The sequence below is a fragment of the Diceros bicornis genome, chromosome 16 (genome assembly GCF_020826845.1).
Source record: "Diceros bicornis minor isolate mBicDic1 chromosome 16, mDicBic1.mat.cur, whole genome shotgun sequence".
Taxonomy (NCBI): Eukaryota; Metazoa; Chordata; class Mammalia; order Perissodactyla; family Rhinocerotidae; genus Diceros; species Diceros bicornis.
In genome coordinates this window covers 39454802-39469713 of record NC_080755.1, presented here as the reverse complement: position 1 = coordinate 39469713, position 14912 = coordinate 39454802, and the positions used below count along the sequence as shown (strand labels likewise).

The 14912-nt window shown below is 50.5% G+C and overlaps 1 protein-coding gene across 2 annotated transcripts in view; it reads left to right on the top strand.

Annotated features, from left to right (window-relative positions):
* Window positions 1-14912, top strand: part of LOXHD1 (lipoxygenase homology PLAT domains 1) — a 176503-nt gene that overhangs the window by 124133 nt on the left and 37458 nt on the right. The window contains exons 27-33 of one of the 2 annotated variants that reach the window (XM_058556570.1): window positions 2358-2474; window positions 3195-3357; window positions 7067-7221; window positions 11248-11457; window positions 11583-11718; window positions 13595-13803; window positions 14676-14861. In XM_058556570.1, coding sequence (XP_058412553.1) covers window positions 2358-2474; window positions 3195-3357; window positions 7067-7221; window positions 11248-11457; window positions 11583-11718; window positions 13595-13803; window positions 14676-14861 — 1176 coding nt within the window. The remainder of the gene's footprint in view (window positions 1-2357; window positions 2475-3194; window positions 3358-7066; window positions 7222-11247; window positions 11458-11582; window positions 11719-13594; window positions 13804-14675; window positions 14862-14912) is intronic. The other variant, XM_058556571.1, reaches the window with a different exon arrangement.

The window sequence follows — 14912 nt, the reverse complement described above, 5'->3', positions numbered from 1 at the left end:
ATCTTTACTTCCTAGTTCAGCCAGACAGTTTAGTGTCAAGTGGAGATTCTGTGAGCCAAGGATTTCACCCATAACTTCTGTGTTTCTCCTGTTGTGAAAGAGTAAGATCTCATTAAAAATGTCGCTGGTACTAACATCAGCCTGAAATCACTGATCTTTGTTTAATGATTCAGAAAGCCTCTCGCAGGCTCACAGGGGACTCCACTTCTCTGATGAGGTGTGGGTGAGCTGGCCAGTGGGGAGTTGGAGGTGGGGGGTACAGGGTAGCAGAGCAACAGCAGCTGTAGCGTCCTTAGTTCATAGAGTTTCCAGCAATGTGGCCCTCTGCTGGTCACTTGGAATGAGAGAATAGTTGGTAGATTGCAATAGATTGCATGTCTGCAATCTTAGACCTAGGAGTGACCTCAAGGGTTACCCTGCCCATGCCCATGCCTTCAGCTGAGTAAGACATTATTCTCCCCCACTTTATAGATGAGGAAGTTCAGGCCTGGAGGGTCATGTGGCTTGCCTCAGATCACAGAGCCAGGAGGTGGCAGAGTCAGAGCTAGAACTGGGGGGGATATGGGTGGGAGTCGGGGGAGGTTCCTCAAGAAGTGCTAATGGACCTCCAACTGTGAGTGGGTGTGTGGGGAGAGAGGACACCCCTGGTTGGAGGCTGCTGCAGTTCATTCAGAGGTCACTTCCGTCCCCGATTACAGAGGCTTTGGATTTGATGAATGACTCAATCAATCATTCAGATGCCATTCACTCATCAAGAGCCCTCATCCACTCCAGAGCTGACTGTGCCATCTCCTTGTAGCTCTGAGAGCTTGATGGAGCAGGCCAGATAGCCAGCTCAGCAGAAGGGCTGCCAGGAAACTCAAGTCTGCACACTCCTCCCCCCAACCCTTAATCCCTAACTGTTGATTCAAACCTCAAGGCATGAATTCTGTGGACCAACCGTGAGCCAGGGCATCTGGGTGTTATTTCCCTGTCTCTCTTTTCCTTTTGCCCCAGCTTCCTCATCTATTTCTTATCCTGTTATTGTCCAGATGCTCATAGGGATGTGGCAGAGTGTGGATTGATATGTGCAGCACCATTTCAGAGGGGAACTTGACACATGGGAACTGGGAGAGGCCCAAGAGGTGCCCGGTGGCCCTGGACTGGGCCTGGTGGGATGACTGAGGGCAGAGAGAGAGCCAGGGAGGCAGGTACCAAGCTGAGCAGATGGCCTTCCTTGTGTCTGGCCACCTTGCTGCTTGCTTAGAGGGCTCCAAGGGAAGGATTGGGGGATCAGTCATTCCTGACTTAGTCCCTCCCCTGCACCCTGTGCCCATAGGCTGCAGGCAGCAGAGAGAAGAGATCGCAGTTCCTGAATTTCAGGGATTGATTCACTATGGCACACACGTGTCAGCTTTCTGTTCAGTGGGACTTTCACACACACCATTGTGGTTAAGGTTCAACACTGTGTATGAGAGAGCCTGGCTGACTTTATCACATCCATCTTGCAGATGAGGAAACACTCATTCTTTCATCCTTTCAGCCAACACTTATTGAGTACCTAGGTCATAGGCTCTGTTATAGGCTTTGGGGACACAATGGTGAGCAAAAACAGATGTAGAGCCTGCCCTTTGGGCTTCCAGTGGTGGAAGAGAGGGTATTGCACAAATAAATACAAACTTCTGACTGTGAGGCATGCTCTGGGGGGGCTATAGGGTGCTATAGGAGTCTACCATGAAGAGATTTGACTTCTCAAGGTGGCCAAAGGGGCTTCCCTGAGGAAACAATCCTTGAGCAGAGACCTGAATGATGAGGTTGAGCAGGAACTGGTTTAGGTAAAGAAGAGGAAAGGGGAGTGGCAGGGAGAGCATGTGCAAAGGCCCTGTGGTGACTGAATGTCAAGTTTGAGGGACTGGGATTTGAAGGATCTAGAAGAGGAGTGGCTGAAGGTGGAGGGGGCTCTTAGGAGCCAAGGAGAAGGTCAGCCTGGCAAGACAGGGCATTGGGCAGAACCAGAACTCATCTTCTGATACCCAAGTTAGTTGTCAGGGAATGAGTCACTACAGTGGTAAGTAATGGAAGACAGAGAGCTGGGCTCTACCAGGAAGAGGGGGAATAGCCTCCTAGAGGTTGATTCAACTGCGTTCTGGAGTCTAGGCTGATTTTAAGTAAGTGGAGGGGAAGGGAAGCACGAATATGGCATGTGCAGAGGAGAGTGGGGGTTGGCTTGGCCGGACAGGGGGACATACTGAGAGAAAGTGACCTCTGGAAGTTCAAAGGGACTCAAGACTGGATGCCCTGGGGAGGCAGGATGTTGCTGAAGCTGTAGTTTCCTGGACCTGTCAGCTAACATCTGGTGCCTTTTCTCCTTTCCAAAGTTAGAAGACGTGGGAGAAATCATTGAAAAAATTCGGATTGGCCATGACAATACTGGCATAAATCCTGGGTGGCACTGCTCCCACGTGGACATCCGCAGGCTCCTCCCAGATAAAGATGTGAGTTTCAAACCCGTTTGTCCTGCTGTTTCTTTTGCCCTTTTCCAGAAGAGATTCAAGGAAGATTTCCTATTAGAACTTGCAGCCTTGTTAAGTTGGGATAAAATCTTCTGAGGAAAATTCCCACAGTTCAGAGCGCAGGAACTAGCTCAGGTCCAAGACAGAATCTTTTAGAACCTGGTTTAGGGGTCGAGGAGGAGGGTCGTGGCAACCATGTCTCTGTTCCCCACACCCAGAGCCATACTACTAGTGAGAGACCAAATGTGCTCTTCTTCCTACTCAAAGTCAATTCACAGAAAGAAATCCAGTCAAACAACTGGGAAAACATTCTGAAACCACGAAATTCTAAACCTAGGGGGTAGCCCTCAGTCATGACTGTATGTATGAGTGACTTGGGAGCAGTTTAAAAATACAGAGCACCCTCCCCTTACCCACTAAATCTAAGTCTGCGGGATGGGGTTCAGATATCTATTTTTAAGCGACCAAGGGAACCGTGCCTTCAAGAGTCAACCCCTGATGTGGTTGTGGAGTCTTCAAGTAAGACTGGATCTGCTAGAAGTGGGGGTGGGGGTGGGGAAGAGATCCCCTGTGGCGTTTGCATTATCCATGGGGCTCCATGACCCTTGCCCTTGGTCCCCATGAGTGTTGACATGCTGATGAACTACTGAAGTTGGAGTTTCCACAATAAGGGCTAATTTTCCTCTTTTCTCGCCACTCCAGGGCACAGAGACCTTGACTTTCCCTTGTGATCGATGGCTTGCCACCTCAGAGGATGACAAGAAGACCATTCGAGAGCTGGTCCCTTATGACATCTTCACTGAGAAATACATGAAAGATGGGTCCTTAAGGCAAGTCTACAAGGAAGTGGAGGATCCTCTGGACAGTAAGTGTGGTGCAATCACCCTCATCACCGTCAGCAGCAGCCCTCCCTTGTAGGGCACCTTCCCTGTGCCAGGAGAAGACTTTGCACCTAGAAGACAGGGTCTATTATTATCTCCATTCCATGGAGAGGGCAACTGAGGCTCACAGAGGTTACATAACCTGCCGACGTTCACACAGCCAATAAATGGCAGAGCTATTCTTCAAAGTCTCAGCTGTCTCACTCCACAAAAGACTTGTGCTCAAGTCCTTTCCTGGTCTGACAGTGTGATAATACATCCAAACATGTATTCTCCTGTGCCTGCATTATCCTGGTCCTTGTCTCTCCCTTCCCTTTGTTTATTTGGATACTAATCTGCAGGGCTTGGTCCTCTCTGCTCTTGCTGGATCCAGCTGTCTCAACCAGATATGAATCCAGAAGCATCCTGGATAAATACCTAACTGGATCTGTGTGTATTTGTTCTCAGGGGCTGGGTGCAGCTTCAGGGTATCCAAGGTCATGGGTTTCTTTTCTGTTTGTGCCAGTTACCTTTGCCTGTTCCTCACTGATGTGGTTTTCTCTGCAGGATTTGCATCAGCCTGAACACACACATTTCACTTCTTCATTTGCTTTTGAACCACCATTTTCTGGTTCTCTTCCTACCTCTCTGACTAGCCCACTGAATGCTATTTTCCTTTCTCATTCCATGTGGTATTGCTCCAGGCTCAGTCCTCAGCCTTCTCTTCTTTCTTTCTACACTGTGTGTGTGTGTGTGTGCACATGTGAGTGTGTGAGCACACACACGTACACATGCATTCTTCCTAGACCACATGGACAGAGTCACACCTCTGTTTTGACTAGCAATGCCATTGTCCATGTCGATCCCCACGTTATTCAGCAGCTAGTCAGCTCTGAATCAGCTTTAGCTAGGTCAAAAATCAAATTCACTTGCAAATCACAGGCTTTCTACCACTGATGAGGTACAAAAGAATACTGTGGGTCTCCACAGGGACAGTCTACACGGATCAGAGATGCTCCCAGAGCTTGGAAATCCAGCTCATATTTGTTGCATTGCCTTCTTGGAAAAAACTAGAGTAAAACTCAAGATTCTGGGCCCCATATGGAGCCAGGGGAATGTAAAACATCTATAGCTCTAACATTTCCTTTAATCTTTGTTGTCACTCGCTTAGAGATAAAAACAAGCGTTGTCTCGGTAATGTGCCTTCCCCTATCCATATCCCTCCCTCTGAATTTTCTTTGCTATTAAATCTGGGGGACAATTCCCTTTTCTACTTGGATCCCAGAGGCAGTCCTGGAAAGCTGTCCCAGCGGCACACTTGGGCTGTTCTATATTAATAACCTGCCACAAACCCACTGGGTGCTTGGTGGTGTTTCTAGGGAAACATCTTCCACTGAGAGCTGTGTGGCCTGGGTGGGACGGGGAGGGAGGAGGATCCAGAAATAGCCGGATCTGACTGCGCAACCACATTGCTCAGCACCAGAAGCTGAATCAGTTTTCCTAATTCCCAAAGGACTGGAGAGAGCTGTGGTGTGGAAGAGGGGGAGCAGAACAGACATTTATTCACAGCCCTGGTGACAACAGCACCTCACTCTGGGACAAGGGCTCCTAGAAAAGATCCCACTCAGGTGTGGAGCAGGGCTGAATGCACAGCCAGGAAATGGATGCGGAGGAAAAATGGGAGTGGCGGGGGACAGTCGACTGTTGTGTCTAAATGGTGACAAGATTCCTAATGTTACTTCCTGTCAGTATCAACCAGACACATTTGGGTAATGTTGACTCTTTAAACACCAAAGATATTTTACTTGTCAGCGCAACACATGGAATGCTGACTGGATTCTGCCCTGAGCTGGGTGAGATGGGAGTGGGGGCAGTGTGACTAGTCCTGGTTCCTGCCCTTGAGGGGGCAGGCCTCTGAGAGCCATTCTCACTGTGCACCAAGGAGGTTTGGAGAGCAAACGTCCTTGAGTGAGGGTGGGTGAGGAGAAGATTTGGAAAAGGGGGGCCGGGAGGGGGTGGATTTCGGGTTTGGATGTGAGTTTTTGACCTGTGATCTAGTCAAAGTGGACGTGTCCACTAGGTAATAGGGGTATAGGTCCACAGCACAGGAGGGAACCAGCTTGGAGATACAGACTTGGAAATTCACAGAAGTCAATACCCAGGGCGTGCAGGATGAGAGCTGAGGGAAGTGGATGGAACCCGGGGCACATCAGCACCTAAGGGGCAGAGAGAAGATCAGGAACCCATCAAGCTGCTCAAGAAGGAGCGTCTAGAGAGACAGAAGGAGAGCAGGAGAGAATAATGCTGTGGAACCCAAGGGAAAGTGAGGAAAATAATAGGAATCATGTTGTGGGTATGAATGTGTATGAGCAATTCACATCACCTTACATTTCTAAATTTAGTTAAATGTGGTCTGAGCCCATATGCAAGGTTGGTAAGAAAGTCCATCTCAGGCACTGAAGGGAGGGAGAATCCCCTTTTCTAGGGTCTTATAAGAATCCTGAGGCAGACAGGAGGGGCCTGGCCCTTAGTCCAGGGTAGGGACCACCTAGACCTGTGCCCTCCTGCCGCATCGTGACTCTGCTGCTGCTGGCTTTCCACTGACAAACAGGTATCATTTCTCTGGGTGGCCAGAAATGCTTCTCCATGGACTCTGGCTTTGTTGAGACCCTCTCTTTGGCCTTGAGGGCTCCTGCTTCAAGTCCCCAGATGAGCCCACAGTCATCTTCATATTGGGTCTCTATGTGCAAGGGAGGGGTTCCTGCCACCAGTGGAGACTCCCAAACCCTCTCCCGCTCCTAGGCTGGGAAAATAACCTTCCTCCCAGGTGGGCCACCTCACCCTTCACCACAAAGCCACAACTTCCATCTCTTCTTTTGGGGGTAATCCAGCTAGGTCCTGTCTTCCTCGGCCTGAAACTTAAAAGCTCCTTGGATGGAGGAATAAGAGAGGGGACTAAGAATTCTTCATAAAAACACAAGACTTGCCTTTCCCCCTGGAGTGGAGGCTGGGAAAGCAGATACTTTATTCTTCCCTGAGGAGCCCACAGCAGCAAAACAAAAACAAGACAGCACTCATTTTTATTTTCCTTAATAATTTTTAATAACTGTCACACCAATATTTATGGAGCCCTTCCCACAGGCCATGGGAGATGAAGGAGAGGGGAGCAGTCGCTGTGGCTTTGGTGAGAGGAGTTTCCATGGAGGGCTGGGGCAGGCGCTGGAGGGCAGTGAGCTGAAGAATAAATGAAGATAAGGAAATGGACACTGCGGGAAAGCTATTCTTTCAAAAATATTTGATTTTCTCCATAAACCGTTTAGATAGATCTCACGTGGATACTGGTCACTCTCGGATAGAAAGGCACATTATTGTCAGTGTGTCAGGGCAGGTGGACTTAGTGACCACACTGTGCACATGGGTCAGGCAGTTTCCTGAGTCTTTCCCCCTGGACACTGTAGGCGGCTGGATGGGCAGATAGTTTGAGGAGAGCTGGGGGAAGTCTCCATCCTTGGCTCTTAGAGGCCACCTGTGTCCAGATCAGATGGGCGAATCCAGGCAGATTTATAGTAATTGAACAAATAACTCCTCCTCGAAGCCTGGGCCAGAAGCTTAATAACCTCCTACACATCCAGTTCCCCAAACCTAAAGCTTTGCCATCATTTTCTTCCCTTTGGCTGTCCATCTGTCTGTCTGTCTGTCCAACTGCCCACCCAGTCGTGCTGTACTCGGTGCAGATCTTCACAGGAAACGTTCCCGGGGCAGGGACAGACGCCAAGGTCTACATCACCATCTATGGAGACCTGGGGGACACCGGGGAGCGGTACCTCGGCAAATCGGAGAACCGCACCAACAAGTTCGAGAAAGGAACGGTATGAGGGGCACACTGAGTTTACCTCCCTTCCCTTCTCCTCCCAGGTCCAGTTATCTGGGCCCCAGCTCTTCTTGGTCCCTGAAGCTATCTGCAAACTTTGCGGGGTGTCCTGCGCCTTCACGTAGACGTTTGTCCTTGCACTTCCCTGTGCAGAGTGGCTGGTCCCCTCTCAGCCTATGCACGGGCCTGGGTCCTGCATATGGGGTGTGGGTGGCGCCTGAGCAAGCAAGAGGCCTGTTTGAGTCCTAGGTTGCTGGCTCTGTGGGGCTGGGTTGTCTTCAGAAAATCTAGCTCCCTGTGGGTGGGTCATGAGTGGTGGGGGCTGCACTGAGAGAGGCTTGAACTGGGGGTCTGGAGGCCTGGTTCTGCCATCAACCCCTTACCTGGTAGAACTTCTCTGGCCTTGGTTTCCTCATCTGTAAAATGAGGAGCCTGAGGTGAATTAGCTAAACTGCACTGTGCAGAGCCCTGGGTGGCACCGAGGCCCTGGGCAGCCATGGAGGGGTGGGGGGAGCAGACGGACACCCCACTCCCCTACATGTGTCCACTTTGACCTGGCCTACCCACTGGATTGCCACGTAAGCCCTCTATTGAGCAAAGGGCTCTGTGGCTCCAAAAAGACTTGAAAACCACACAATTGGCCAGTGTCTAAGGCCCTGCCAGCTCTGACATGCTGTGGTTTCACAAAAAGGAAGACCTCTGTCCAAACTTCCCTTCCCACCAGCCTGGCTTCCCTCTCCAGCCGCAGCTCCTCTCTCTCCCCTCTCTCTGTGCCCTTTCAGCCTTCCCTGCTTCCCTAGCTCCTCAGCCCCTTCTTTTCCCCATTCACCGAAACCTGCCAGAAACCCCCACAGGCCAGGCGATAGCCTCAGGGTGATCAGAGAAGGGGATTGGCTCCTAACGCAATCTCTGGTTTTGCCTGTGGCCATGTGCCTGTGGGGATTTCCTGCATCAACCAGTGGGTGTTCATCAGGGGTCCCCTTAAACCTGACCCTCAGACAGGCATGACCTTTAGTGTTGAAACATTTGCTACTGGTGAGGAGGAAGTTAGCTCAGGGACAAGGAAAGCAGGTGTCATCTAAGCAGATCTGCAGCTGGTGACCCCCTGAGCCAGGCCACGAGGTCTCAAGGGAGTCAGGCCCTGGGGCTCCCATTCATTTGCTTCATTGTCTAGATACGAATCATTTGCCTTTAGCTGTGGTTTACTGCTTCTGAAGTGGGAATAGGTAGACCCCGGGACTGAAAAGCAGGACAAGAGATGTAAGAGCACTTTGTATCAGGGATAAACAATTTCACACACACAAACACATGAGATATACTTGTTCCCCGCACTTGTAAGGTAGCTAATAGGAAGTCTGTCCATTTTGGACATCTGGAATGCCAAAGAGGTCAAGTGGCTCATGTGTGTCCTTGACTCTAACCAGGAACACGATTGTCTGGCTCACTCACACATGATGTGGCAGTGCCATTCAGCGGTCAGGCGCCCAGACCTGTGGCTGGGGCCACATCACCTGAGCTCAGATCCTGTCTCTGACACTGACTAGCTGTGTGGGCAAGTTATTTAGCATCTCTGTGCTTCAGTTTCTTCCACCATAAAACAAGTTCACTGAATTAAATCACACCAAGCGCCTAGAACCAAGCCTGACCTGAAGTTAGCTCGTTGTTCGTGCTGTACATTGTCGAGGTGTGGAAAGCTCACCTTACCCTGCCTTCACTGATGCCTGGAGCTGATGCCCGGTATATGCATTGTAAGACAGCAAGGTGAGCATACAGCTGATGATCGTTTTTTGTCCGTGGCTATATCCACAGTGCCTGGCACAGAGTAGGCACAATACATATTTGTTGAGCGAATAAATGAATGAAAATATAAATGAAGGTGATGCAATCCATTCTCCTCTGTGATCAGAGTCAGGTTTTTTTCTCTCTTACTAATTGGTACATCATGCGAAAAATCTGTGCTCCAAATCTGTGCTCCATTCTGTCCATCACCTTCTCCTCCTTTCCTCCGGTTTTGACATCCTATCAAAGGAGATGGAGCTACTTCTGGCTCAGTCACTGCCGATTTATGTGACTTTGGTTCATGCTGAGCATCTAAAAGCTTCCATTTCCCTGATCATTTGCTCCAGAATCCAGGTGACATCCTTGACACGCGTCTGCCTGTCCCTCCTCCCTCCTCCCTCCCCACACACATCCAGGCAGTCGCCAGGTCTTGGAGATCCTTTTTCTAAATAACTCTGGGATCAGTGCAGTCAACCTTGTCACCCTTCAGCCCTTCCTTGTCTCACCTCACTGATTGAACCAGCCTGGTGTCCCTGCTCCAGGCCCCTGGAATCCAATCTATCCTCCGGCTTCCTCAATTAACTTATCCAAAGCTGACAGTCACTCCTTCACTTCAATCCGTCAGGAGCTCCCCACCGATCTCAGATCTCACCTGAGCCCTTTGTGGGGTTCACAAACCTTATGGCCCACCCCTCTAGCCTGAGTGTAATGTCCCCTACAACCCCCTGGGCCCCAGTTTCCAGAATGCCCCACATTTCTCCTGTCTCCAAATCTTTCTAAGCCTTTTCTCTGCATCCATGCATCTGTGCCCAGAGAAAATACATAATGCTGTTCTGTGGTTTTAGTCTTTTACATAAAAGGCATCATCCTGTATGAATGCTTCTTCAACTAGCTTGGCGTGCAGTGGGATTCCTTGGAATCTGCTGTGTCAGGATATTCAAACACAGATGGAGCTGGCTCATTTGTTGTAACCATCACACACATAATGTTCCACACATGACATTGCTGTAACTATTTAGCTGTTCCCCAAGCACTGGACACCTAGATGGCTCCCAATTTTCCACTGTAAAAATTATCTGGCAATAAACATCCTTGTACACATTTGAAGGTGTCCCCCAAGGGCAGATGCAAAGAAGTGGGATTGCTGTGTCATGGGTGTGCCCATTTTTGCTCTAATGAACTCAGTCACTTGTCAGTGGCCCAAGGCCTGCACAGGTCCACACCGGCTGTCAGCCATGCATCATTCACCTGCAGTTTCCTCGGCCCCTAGACTGACCTGCCCTGGCTGCCTGGAAGGCCCAGCCCCCCATCTTCAGCTTAATGCCACCACCAGGAGAGTCTTCCCAGCCCTGCCTCTAGTCCTGGCCCAGATGTCTGCTCCTACTTCCTGGGCTGTCAGGGGAGGGGCAGAGGCATCTTATCATATTTGTCTCTGGGTTCCCAGTGCTCAGCAGGGACTCAGCCCATCTTCCAAAGAAAAGTGATGTCACTCAGGGTCACCTGTCCCTCCTCTCCCTCCCCAGGCTCCTGCCTGCCACATTCAACCTATGTTTTACCCTTACCTCACCCAAGGCCTAGAACTCCACATCTCATGGAGCAATCCCCAAAGAATCCAAGCACCCAAGAGCTTCATGTCGCTTTACTGAAGATATAATCAGGGACACAGAGGAGGACCTATGTCACACCCCACATAAAAACCCTCATGAACCCACTTTCCAGATGTTGACCCCTGCACCCTCCTCAGCCTTGCCTGCACCAGAGCCTCTCTCCTCTCTGCTGCTCTCCTTCAGCCTGGCCACTGGCTCCTCCCACTGCCTCCCAGCTCCCCCCCTGGGAATTTCAAGCCTCCTCCTGTTATTCAGAACATTTCACCTCTTCCATGGCTCTTACTCTCCCGCCACCCACCTGAACTCATGCCATACTCAGCGTGACTAAGGACGTCCATAACTAGAAGGAGCGCCCTCGTCTGTCCCACTCCCACTCACGCTGCTCATCAAGGTCCATCTTCCAAACACCTGCAGGGCTTATCCTGAGAGGAACTGGACTGCAAAACTGGGCCATTGTGGGAGTGAGGCCTTGGAATACCAAACGCTCTGTGTTAGGGACTTGGACCTGGAGGACTCCCAGTTAGGAAGGTCTGTTTGGTCCAACAATCCAGGGGGATGGAAGATACTGGAAGGATGGGATTGGAGTGAGTGGAGGTGGGGAGTGCCTCAACCCAAGTCCCCGCATCTGGACTCCCCAGGCCGACACCTTCCTCATCGAGGCCGCTGACCTGGGCGTCATCTACAAGATCAAGCTCCGCCATGACAACAGCAAGTGGTGCGCAGATTGGTATGTGGAGAAGGTGGAGATCTGGAACGACACCAATGAGGATGAGTTCCTGTTCCTGTGCGGGCGCTGGCTGTCCCTGAAGAAGGAGGACGGGCGGCTCGAGAGGCTTTTTTATGAGAAGGTGCATGAAAGATGGCCAGGGAGCCTGGCTCAGCCATGGCCTGTCATCATCATCATACCTGGGGAGGGCCCGTGGGATGGAAGGTGCTGGAGCTGTAACGGGCCTGGGTCCTGCTCTTCTGGCAGGAGTACACCGGGGACCGTAGTAGCAACTGCAGCAGCCCTGCTGACTTCTGGGAGATTACCCTGAGCTCCAAGATGGCTGACATCGACATTGCCACAGTGACGGGGCCCATGGCTGACTACGTTCAGGAGGGCCCGGGTAAGCCAAGCAGAGAGCTGTCAGAGGAGGAGCAGGCCCATGGAAAGGTGTTTGAGCTATTCTTGGATGGGCCACACGTTAGCCCCACCATCATCTGACTTACATCCAACACTTTGTAATTTACAGAGTTTTCACACCTCTTGTCTATTTGCCTCCCACAACAACCCTGTGAGGTGAGAGGATGGGAATTAGCCCCCTTTACAGATGGGGAAACAAAGGCTAAGAGAAGTTAGGGTGATGAGGTCCTTAATCCACTAATCCATCAGAAGAGTATTGTGGTAAACTCTGCCCTCACCCAGGCTCTCAGGACATAGATTCAGCAGCAGCAATGAGAATCCCTTGTGTGTCAGGAGAGCATCACATGAGGGACTCAGCCAGGCAAGCTTAAGCCATGACATGGGTTGGAGCGAAGAAGTCCTGAGCTGTTTTTTGGGGATCCAGCATTCCACTGCCACAGCCCAGGTTCAACTTCCCAGGTCAGGGAACAACACCACCCATCTGTTCATTTTTCCCACCAGATTTTTGAGATGAGGCAGTTGTATACTTGTCTATTAGATGTTTAAATGCACATTGCTTTTCGGTTCAGTTCTCTTAAATGTAAGAGCATGACAACCACCACATTCCCCTCCAGGAGACCACATGGTGGGTCTGTGAAGTTGGGCAGAGAGACCTGATCTTTTTGTACCCTGTCTTCTCACTATGTGAATAAATGACAGGACCCACAAGAAAATTCCTCTCCTTAATTAAGCACTATGATCAACTGTGGAAAGACCAATGGGGCTCTACAAGACCACGGGCAGGTGCAGAAAACAGTGCAGGTAATTCCAGCCAGAAAGATCTAGTTTGGGAAACATTTCAAAGAGATACAGATTGCATAACTTAACACCCCCTACACCAGGGCAGTGTCTCCCAAGCTGTTGAGGAAGATGATCCAGAAGAAGGGTTTCCAACTTGTATCAGTTACTAACTGCTAGTGACGGAGACCTGGAGATAGTGGCTTAAACAAATGAAGGATTTTTCTTTTCTCTCACATAAAAGTCAAAGATAGGCAGTTGGGACTGATACAGCAGTTCCAGTGAAGTCAGAGACCTAGGCTCCTTCAATCTGATCACTCTGACAACCTTTAGGCTTCCAGCCTAAAGGTTGGCCTTGGTTCTAAGATGACTGCTAGAACTGTAGCCATCACATCCACATTCCAAGCACAATGAATGGAAGAGTAAGGGGCAAAAGGATGCTCCTGTCAGTTGATTCAGACCCTTTCAAAGAAATTTCTCCAGCAACCTTACCCCAAAACATCTGCTTACATATCATGACCACCCCTAGCTGCTAGGAGATTGGATACTGGGTGAGCAACTAGAACTCTATACCACACTACCTGAGCAAGTTTTTATGCTGATTAATCTGGTTTGTTTTGGATATGGGTGCCTAATAGAACTTTCATTTACCGTGTTACATATATAGTACTATTTTATTATTCTTCCCCAAATTCCTACTTTATATGAGACATTGGTTTTGCCAGCCTCGTTTTTGCTGACTGCATTAAGCTTTTCAGGCATCTAACCCCTGCACTTGGTGAGAGGTTATTGTTCTTGCCCTGCCTCACAAGGGAGCGCTAGATGCAACTAAGACGATTGGTCAGCAGGGCTTTTAGAAGTGGAGAGGATGCTGTCTTTGATCCTCACTAGGGATTACCAACTCCCTCACTCCCTGGAGATTAGACGCTCATCACAGATGACTCGCCTGTCTGAAAGCTCCGTTGTACTTCGTCTCCGAGGCAGGAAGCTGAGACCAGTGCCCCCTGGAGGTCATTTCCGAGTCTACAAGCTGCCCTGGTCCGCCTCGTGGTTATGAGGCTGGCCCCCACGATCTCTTACAGTTATTCCCTACTATGTGTCGGTCACCACCGGGACGCACAAGGACGCAGCCACCGATAGCCGTGCCTTCATCATACTCATGGGGGAGGACGACGAGCGCAGTAACCGCATCTGGTTGGACTTTCCCCGGGGGAAGAGGGGCTTCAGCTGCGGCTCCGTGGAGGAGTTCTATGTTGCAGGCTTGGATGTGGGCGCCATCAAGAAAATAGAGGTGCTGGCCCCTGGGGCCCTGGGATGGTGACCACCCCCAGGGAAGGAAGAGGTGACCAGTACACGGGTGGGTGGGGGCGTGGAGGGTGGGTGGAGTAACTGACCTGGAGCCCCACCTCATAGCAGGTGGCAGAGGAAGACCTCCTGGCCTCTGCCATCAACTAGGTGGGTGACCTTGGGTGTCACCCCTCCAGGTCCGTTTTCCACTCACCCAATGGGGATGCCTTGGGTATTAGTTTTCTATTTCTGGGTAACAAATTATCATGAACTTAGTAACTTAAGACCACACAAATATATTATCTCATAGTTTCCTGGGTCAGGACTCCAGATGTGAGTTAGCTAGGTCCTCTTCCCAAGGTCTCACTGGGCTGAAATCAGGTTGCTGCCGGGGCTGTGGTCTCATCTGAGGCTTGGCATCCCATTCCAAGCTCACTGATTGTTGGCAGAATCTATTTCCTTTTGGTTGTAGGACTGAGGCCTCCACTTCCCAGAGGCTGCCTGCCTTCCCTGCTATGTGACCCTCTCCAAAACATGGCAGTTTGTTTCTTCAAGGCCAATGAGAGATCTTTCCTGCTTCATATCTCTCTGACTTCTTCGATCTCTGATGTCTAGACTCTCTTAAAGGGCTCCCCTGATTAGGTCAGGCTCACCCTGAATACTCTTTTGATTAACTCAAAGTCATCTGAATAGAGACCTTAATTACATCTGCAAAATCTCTTTACTTTCATGGGATGGACTTGGGTCAGTGAGGGCAGAGCACATCGAAGGAAGTATTGAGGGAGGAGGGTGCAGAATGGGGAAGGGGACGTTGAGTAGGGAGTGCTTCCTTCCCAAATGTACCCAGATCCTCATGCCCGGTGTGTTCCTTCCCAGCTGGGCCATGACGGGGCCTCCCCTGAGAGCTGCTGGCTGGTGGAGGAGCTGTCTCTGGCCGTGCCCACCCAGGGCACAAAGTACACGTTGCACTGCAACTGCTGGCTTGCCAAGGACCGAGGCGACGGTGTCACCTCCCGCGTCTTTGACCTCCTGGATGCCATGGTGGTGAACATCGGGGTGAAGGTACAGAGTGGGGCTTGTGGGTGTGCATTGCACAGCAAGGGCAGTGCAGGT